Here is a 9,114-nt window from a genome sequence, read left to right as displayed (position 1 = left end):
GGAAGGGAAGGGAAGGGAAGGGAGGAAGAAAGGAAAATGCTAACGGGAAAATACTAGGGATTCATCGCTACCGATATGCTAGATGTTCACCCAGAGGCGTGGCGCAAAATTTGGTTTTCTATGATCCCGGCCGGCAGGTTGTGCGAGCCTGCTGAGTTGAAAGGAGCGTATGTGTTCTTGGCTAGTGAGGCGAGCAGTTATATGACTGGTAAGTGCCCAGGGTTGCTTCCCCCTCAGCCCTCTTAAAACTTCTCTTGAAATCTGATTCTAATCTTTCAAAGGGGCGAATTTGGTACTTGATGGTGGTTACACCTTACCTTGAACATTGGGTTTAGAACGCATTACACGGTCGGTGTCATTTGGGTAGGTATTTCTATGGCATTGTCAACGAGAAATAAGGTATTGCGAATATAAACTAGTTTTTTGTAAGACATTCATCCAGATTGAAATCTTGAATTACTCGTCAACCATGTATCTTCTTTTGGTTTGATGGTGTGGACAAACGTTAATCTAAGAGTCATTATAATTGCTCCTGCATAGGGTAGAATTTGATATTAATACATCTAGTAGTGTAATTTCTTACTTAAGGCAAGCCAACTAGCTCGCATCTAAGAGGCTCCGTCTAGTGCTATATAAACGAACGGTAATTGCAAATCTATCCATCCTTAGAGTGGATGGCAGAGCCAAATCCGCATGTCGGCAAGTTGGATCAATCTAGGTACGAGAGTAAGATTATATATTAGAGCCTTTGGCTCAAGAAGACGCAATGGAATCAAATCACAAATTAGTTTAGTCAATCAATTGTCAATTTGGCTCATAGACTACTCTGTACAAGAATGACAAATGGTTTACTTTGCGTTTTAAAGCTCGTGACAGAACATTTCCGATCCATACCTAGCCACAATTCCCTATTCGCTGCTACAAGCATCACCATACCACGCATTCACCAAGCTGTTTTTCATTGACCAGAGAATCTTGAGTAAGCTTGTGTGCCATAGCCATCTAATCACCGTGATAATTAGCGGGCCTACTCGTACTAGTGCGCCTACTAGCAAGAGCAGTGGCAACACGATTACAAGCATGGATATGAACATCTTAATCCAAAATATCCAAGTGTATGATATCCTTTCTGGCTGTAAAGCATAAGTCAGATCATTAGTCTTACAGCATGCGGATTTGACTTACAGGTGGAATAGGTAACACTACTTCCATAGCCCCGAGTTCATCTTTCCACTCCTGGAACTTTACAAACTTGATATTTGGCAATGAGCGTTGTCAAAAGCAACAATCGCAACACTGACGCTGGAAACCATGAATTGCGCAAGGACCTAGGTGTTTTTTGAAGGAATTTAGCATACGCGTTAGTGCCTCCTCCATGTCATCCGCCAACCCTACGCGGTATTGAGTTGTATTGCAGTAGTTGAAAACGATGAAGATATCTTGTACTCCAAGGAAGTGGCCCAAGACATTGCAAAGCCTTTGGATCGCTTCATCGTTTGGATCAATCCGTCCTGCTTCTTCGGCGAAACTGGGGTAGTAGCGACGGTCATAACTGTCCCAGGATGATTCAAAAGACAGGGCGAGCGAGCGTACTTTACGTGCCGATTCCCGGTCGAATTCCATATATCTCCGAGATGTCCGCAAGAATGGATTCTGACCACGGTCTTCCTCGGAATACCATGGTAGCCTTTGATTGGTGGTGAGAAACAGCGTATTGGTGATGGGCTTAATAAGCCAGTCTGGAGCTTCGATGACTCCCTCAAAGGATCTGGATGGGTCGCTCGTAGCGTTTAGATCCTTTTCCCTCTTTGTTGTATGTATCTGGGTATATCCGGCCTTCTTGGCTTCGTGTCTAGACTCCTTATTGATAGCTAAAGGGCTGGGGATATAGATGGATCTGGGGCGTAGTGAATTCATCGGATATTCATTTTCCCATGTAAGGATCATCGGATGGTCAATTACCAGCTTCCAAATCTTAATACGGATCTCGACGGGAAGTTCTAGAAATTTCGAGAATCTGGGGCCTGAATCCTCCAGGACGATGCCCTTTATCTCCGGAAAGTCTCTGAGCAAGCTGTCAAAGTATTGGGTCTGGTGCATGGTGGTGTCGAGTCTCTCAAGCGATTCCAGGGACATTCGTCCTGCCAGGTTGGTTTCGACCTTGTCATTGGTATTGTTTGAAAGCCATGGCTTAAGGAGGGCTTTCAGCCAGGCTGGACGCATTTTGAGGGTCTGGTCTAGATAGCCAGTCAGCCAGTACTTCATAGCGCAAGTGATATGTCTGTCCCAAATTACCTTGAACTTTTCGTTTCGGGGAATTAGACACTGTGTCGTGTATAGGTTTTGTTTAAGAGGTGCTTTGGATAAGATCATCAAGAAGGACGTTGTTGCGGGCTGACCCTTACTTATACTTTTGCCTCATCATCTCTACCAAGCCTCTATTTATTGCCCCATGTGCAGCTTGCCGTAAGAAATCCACCAGTGTGAAATGACTGTCTCTTGTACGAAAAGAAGTGCACAAAAGAGCAGCAATTTGAAGGCTGTAGTTGTCCTTCACGCATATAGTGTCTTATGGCCTTCTCCTCAAGAGAGCCCCCAAATCCTAAACTGCTAGATATCAAAAGTGGCATTCAACTTCATTGAATTTGAGTGTGCACCACGATATGGCACATTTGCGTAGGCATTCTACATTCGGGCCGAGTATGCAAAATTCTATTCATTCACAGCTGCTTATGCAACCCACCTTGAACGTCAAACATCTACCTTCCCCTCTTTTGTATATCTATCCTCTTCACCCCAGTCAACACTTTACACCCTTCAAATTGGCGTTCCACAACTCTCTTAATCTCAAAAAGGGGAGTCATTGTGCCATCGATAACCAAATTCTCGATAGTTTCCCTTGTCTGTCTTAACGCGCCTGTCGTCAAGTTCTGTCGACACAAAGCAATTGAAGTCGTTTTTTCTGGACTTTGGTAAATTGATATCACAATTCTACCAGATACACACATTCCCTAACAGCTGCCCCCAGATCAGGACCTGCACCACCCTTGAATAAGCACAGTTGCTTCCTTCCACCAGTTGGCATCCAAAGACACCAAAACTCAAGCCTACCAATTTCACGCGTCAAACACAATGCAATCCATGACCACGTATCTCCCGGAATGGGTTCGCAGGAACGCAGCAGTCAACAATGGCCGCGTCTTCCACAAATTTCCCCAACTTCCATATAAAATCCGCGCCAAGATATGGGGATTCGCAAACTCCCGACCGAGAATCATCATTTGCGAAACGTGGCGCAAGAAGAGTAACGGCTACCAAAAACCCCCACAACGTCCCGTCACATTTTCTGTGAACCGCGAGTCGAGAGAAGAGGCTAAGAAGAGCTACGCTCATTTGTATACCCCTAGCTTCGGCCACTCCCTCGATCTGAATTTCATGAGTGATACGATTTTCTTGAAAAACGAGGGTTGCGACCTTCATGGGATGTCACATTGTGGGTACTCGTCACACATGACATACACTGCGGAGAAGAGCATTAGATCTTTGATTCTGCCATTTGAATTGAAATTCGTACCGGATAGGCTCGCGGCCAGCCCAGAGCTCCAGCTCCCTTGGGAGCCTCGCAGAATGCAACAAAGCGACTTGATAGCAACGATCGAAACCATACAAAGGTTCCCTGCCGCTAGAGTTGTATTCATCTTCTTGGATCGCTTTAGCGAAAACAATCTCTCGAAAGAAGACATGGACAAGGCTGAAGAAAGAGTGGTGGAGTTTGTGGAAGATAGTCTGAGGGTCGAGCAACTGAAGTGCTCTAGCCAGCATTCTGCTCAATGCGGTTGTCACGGTAGGGCTTTGCCGCAAATCAAATGCCTGCTGAGTTTCGATCAATTGAAGGATGACCTTGGGGCTGAGGTTTTCAGAGTCGATGGAAGCAGAGTAAGTCACCATTCCTCAAAATGTATACCATGCAGCTAACAACAACCTAGGCCCCCGTTTTTTACCCCATCTACAACAAACTTATTCAGAGGGCCCAAATTGTGACTTGTGGTGTAGCGTTGTTACTGATGCTGTACAAGCACTTGTGCATCCGCTCTGATAGACAAGGAGTGATACTATTAATATTGGCAATAATAGAATATTGCTAATGGTTCTTTTCCCTAACCGACCAGATGAATAGATGGAGTTCATACTTTGTAATTATAGAACGTTTATCAGGGTTTCCAAACACTCTAATTAGAGAGACATTGATCTTTCCTTTGAAATTTGTATTCTACAGATGAGCTCTGAAATGAAAGAATGACTCTAGAGATGTGGCTAGAATTTCAGTGAATCGCTTTCCGTATCTTCAAGTGGTGAATGACCCAAACGCGTAGATGGCTGGTCTGAACAAAAGACGTCGATTCACCGCCTCATGCTTGAGTTACTGGTGTGCCCATAAAATCCTATCGATGGAATTGAACCTTTCGCTCCTTTGTAACTTCCAGAGAAGACTACGCACGCAAGATGGAAGGTTGGTCAACGATTTCCCCGAGTGTGATGGAGGTTACTAACCTTACTTGCAGACATTGCCTCCAAGATGGCGAAGCTTGCAATTCCCAAGAAGCCCCCAGGCTCTCACGGCACTTCTCTTCGCCGTAAGCTGGCTTAATATTCCAAGTTATCACCTCGATGATATTGACAGTACTGTAACCAGATACCGGTATCCCCAAACCCAAGCCCCTGAAAAATGTACTACCATCCACTCCCAAACCCAACTTCAAGCTCTTCCGCAAGCTCCCAGCGAAGCTCCGCAAGAAGATCTGGGAGTTCGCCCTTCCCGGTCCCCAAGCCATCATAATCTATGACCAAGAGTTCCTCGACTCAGACGATGGTCTCTACAAGCGCCGCGCAGCCGCCAAATACCGAATCCCAGCGCTCTTGCATACCGTGCGCGAGTCCCGCAGAGTAGCAGAGACGCACTACCTCCGCGCCTTCGACAGTCTGCTAGACGGCTACCCAGTCTACATCAGGTACGCGACGGACCTGCTTCTGTTCAAGACACCGTGGGCTTTGCTTCACATGGCCGGCTTTTTGAAGCGCTGCGATGAGGTGCAGGTGTGGCAGTTCTTCCGGCACGTGCGCTATGTGGGTATTGGCAGCTTGACGTATCTGTTCAACACGGTTCTGCATCTGCTGCGTCGCTTCAGGAGTCTCAATACGCTTATACTGAAGGACGCTGCGGCCAAGACTCAGGAGGAGCTGGATGGTTTCTATACACCGTTGATGACGTTCCGGGGGCTTTGTGAACATGCCGAGGATAAGGTGGGCAAGGTTGTGGAGGCTCGGGCTGGGTTGGTTGGGAACTTGGAGCATAAGCTTGGTGACACGGATGCAGTGGATGATGCGCTCTTTATTATCATGACGGAGGCGCCGCTGGATGCTATTGCTAAGGACTGGGCGAAGAACTTTGGGATGGAGATGGATGATATGGAATGAGAGGAGTGGCATCGCAAGCACTGTTAAAGCATTCTCCGATACGTGGTGTATTAGGGTACACTCTACTGGATTTGAGGATACCTGGGTAGTTGGTTCTACTATACTATACTATGCTATGAACTTCCCTGAATAGGCTTTCTCAGCGGGTGGTGTATTTGGGGCTATACTAACCTCAAAGAGAGTCGTTACCAAGCATGCTTGGAGGACCTAAAGAATGACAGATGCACTTCCTGACATGCGCTTTGTTAAACGTATAGGGTAATAATTCTTCATATCATTTCCACTAGTATTGTGACGCTAGCTCAACTAGTTATCCATGCTTAGATTCATTTCTTCTTTTGACAACATCTCGAACTCAACACTTCAGAATCAATACGCGTTTCTGTAACGAACCACAAATTTCTCTGCTGATAGTGCGACTTACATGATTATCGGGTTCAAATCACTGCCTAGAAAATTAAAAGAGATAAGCTCTTATAATATACCCCAACTTCACAGAGTTCTTGGTCAGTCTGGTTCATGTCCCTATTTTACTACATTTTATATAGCTCACTTGGGTGAGCGAAATGCTTGTTCTCATCAAACCCGCCCACCCCGACCTCGAATTCTTTTTGACTATCCGTTTTACATGCAATCGCGTGGACTTCTGGTACTGTCCAGTCCGCAAGATCTCCTCCTGTACTATCATCGCCATGTTGACTGCGGTAGGAGTTCACACTACGACTCCATTTGACGCAAAAGCTTGCTACGCCATCTTCGACTCTTTTTTTGTTGTTCCACAAGGTAGAAGATTCAGCCAAAGCCTCCGGCATATTGTAATCTTCCAGTATACTCTGGAAGAGAAAAACAGCCTTAACGTTGCCCAGCCTCATACACGCAAAGCCAATAATTTCCCAACAATCCAACGCTGAGATAGGTTGTGCAGCTTTATTAAGAACTGTTGCACACGGGTATTTTTCTGACTGATGCAAAGCATCAGATTCAAGCAATATAATGTCGAATATCCACACTATTTGGCCTGTTGGACCCCTGGCTTGTACCTCATTTATAAAAGCTAGAAGAGCTTCCTGGCCATGAAATACTGGGAAGTCTTTGCCACCGTGGGCGAAGTAGACCGGATTTGCCAGATGGTGTGGGAAGAGAAGTTTGTAGTGCTTTAATACTATGCTTCTGGACTCCCGGCAAGTTCGAAGCATTGCAATATTATCCGCCTCTCCGGTAAGCCCCAACTTGTGACCAGCAAAGCCATTGTCGAATGTGTGTCTGTGGAGTCCGTGCTTGATACGTATGGCACGGCGGTCCGGAAGCGCAAACTCCCAGATCATGTTTCGCAATTCGCCCGGAAGTTCCTTAAATTTTGCAAAGCCATGAGAAGCTTCCCATTCCATCTCTCGCGGTATCCAGCGTAAGAGCTCTTTCGCACTCAAGTCTTCTATCATTCGGAAAGGCTCATTATTTAGGAAGAGCCGACGCTCATTTCCCAATATGCCTGGGACGCATACCGGTCCGTTGGGGTTTCTTCCTTGATACGTTCGAAGACGACTCTCCTGCCTTGGGTGGAATGTGAATTGATTGGCGTTGTTCCTTGGGTTGGTGATCGAGCTGGAACCCCGAAGCATCTTGCAGGTTGCTCGCTGCCGCCACTACCCTACCTCGGAGTCAGCAGACCGTCAGATATCTGGAGATCTTGAACATACCCAAGTCTGACCCAATGACTGCTGCGAATTGCGCAGTATGTGGGGTAGCTATCCTGATGATGCCGGATGAGAGCTGCGTGTTTGTTTCCACGTATATGGTCTTGTCGAGTGGGTTGTCGAGTGGGTTATAGAAGAAGTCGAAAGGTCGGGACTGCAAAATTTTCAAAAGAATGCAGCGAGGAATTGAATGGACTTAATCTACATTTTCCTTCCTCAATTCACTTAAATATAATTTATGTTTATCTATCCTCTTATAACTCTGAGCTTTGCAAAAGTACTAATTCTAAGTAATTGGCATTTTAAGAGGCGCACCGTTTGAGAGACCCATCCGTGCCTTTTTTTGGCACCTTGTTTGATCACGTAGATTAACCGAGAAGTGAGAAAGGGGGGAAAAGTCCGCTCGCCAATAGTCGGGAGCAACTTAGGCGTAAAACCGCCCGAAAAATATGCATGAACTCTAATAATCTAATAGCTGCGGTCATGCTGCAACCACCGGGAGATTAAGGGACGAGTACAGCTCAAGGTCTTATAATCTGTGAATAAGATAAATGCAAGGAAGGAAGGTGTTCTTAGGGAATAGTCGAATATATACAGTTTGTGGGAGTTGCGAACATGACCTATTCATACCTATTCACATGATATTGGTACCATGAAAAGAGAGGACTAGATATCTACGATATAATGGGCATGCGAATTGATGTCTATATAAGGCCATCGCATCCAACAAACATCCTATCTACGACAACCAAGGAGATGTCATACCTGGACCGCTCAAGTAGACATTAATCTGCATAGCCTGGAGCTCATCGTCGTAGAACTGGAGCAATTCGAGAGTATCACCGGTAGCACCAGTAGGCTCCAGCATGGGAACCGTACCCAGTTCGAGCATCTGGTCGATCCAAGCCTGCTGAGCTTCCTGGGCCGCAGTCATAGTGTTCGGGATGAAGGCGGACTCGGTGATGTTTGCGTAGGGGAAGACTTTACCGGGAACAATGCCGCTGGTGATAACGAAGCCCATCTCCTCATCGATAACCAGGTTGATTCGTGCGTTGGGGTCGGTAGGGTGACTGGAGGGCCAGCTGCAACCGAGAGGGTCAGAGGAAGCGTTTCCGTAGTCTCCTGTATCGATGACTCTCCAGCCTAATTCAGTGAACTGGCAATCGTCGGCGACAGCGACTGAGGTGTTGCTAGCCGGGTTGCTGGAGTTGGCGAAGAGGGCCGCGCTGATGGCCTCTAAATCTGCTCGGCTGGGTTTGGTTCGATTAGCCGGGGGGGTCATCAAGTCCTTGTAGTTGGTTGGAAGTTCCTGGGATGAGAAGGAGAAGCCGTGGTCGCCGCGGAAGCGGTTGATGAAGAGCTCCAGCTCGGTGATATTCTGGCCAACCACCTTGACTCGGCCCCGAAGGACGTTTTGGATATCGTCGTTGCCTTCACTGATATCTAGGGCGAAGTACGCCGTGCCGTTAGTCGTGTCGATTGCAAGCAGGTTGGGCGGGCCAGCCTTGGTGATGGTACGCCACGAGGTCATCATGCCGAGGGCTGCCGGGTGGGAGTTTTCAGTAGCCCTATAGATCGTTGCTAGCGGTAGGGTGTCCGGGTTGTGCGCCAGCATGGAATCCAGGATTTTGGTGACCATGTTTGTCATACATGGTCGGGAGCTAGAGCAGGTGCTGTTGGACGTGTCGCTGCTCGACCCGACGTTGTTCGACGTGTGTAGGTTCGACACGACAGGCATTGCGGATGCCACCACCGCAAGGACCAGGGCTGCCGCTGCGGTTACTCGCATGTTGGCTCTGAAAATATAAAGAGCAAGGTAGCTATAGCTCAAGCAAGTTCTTGGCGGATAAGGTGACTTCGAGGTCGAGCTGGGAAATCGACAGAAGGAACTGAAGTGAAATACCACGTAGACATTTGAAAAGGAAAAAAGCTCGATATATATATA

At 47.0% G+C, this 9,114-nt stretch overlaps 1 protein-coding gene across 1 annotated transcript; it reads right to left on the bottom strand.

Moving 5' to 3' along the window:
* Positions 1–7,908: 7,908 nt before the first annotated feature.
* On the bottom strand, positions 7,909–8,958 carry LHYA1_G009245 (uncharacterized protein; the record flags this gene model as incomplete). Its single annotated transcript, XM_031154148.1, has 1 exon — positions 7,909–8,958. One exon carries the CDS (start codon positions 8,956–8,958, stop codon positions 7,909–7,911), a length of 1,050 nt encoding a protein of 349 aa, XP_031000953.1.
* Between the last annotated feature and the right edge of the window lie 156 nt (positions 8,959–9,114).

This window comes from Lachnellula hyalina (genome assembly GCF_007821495.1).
Source record: "Lachnellula hyalina strain CBS 185.66 chromosome Unknown contig00329, whole genome shotgun sequence".
NCBI lineage: Eukaryota > Fungi > Ascomycota > Leotiomycetes > Helotiales > Lachnaceae > Lachnellula > Lachnellula hyalina.
The sequence above is the reverse complement of the archived record's forward strand: the minus strand, read 5'-3'. Positions and strand labels throughout refer to the sequence as shown.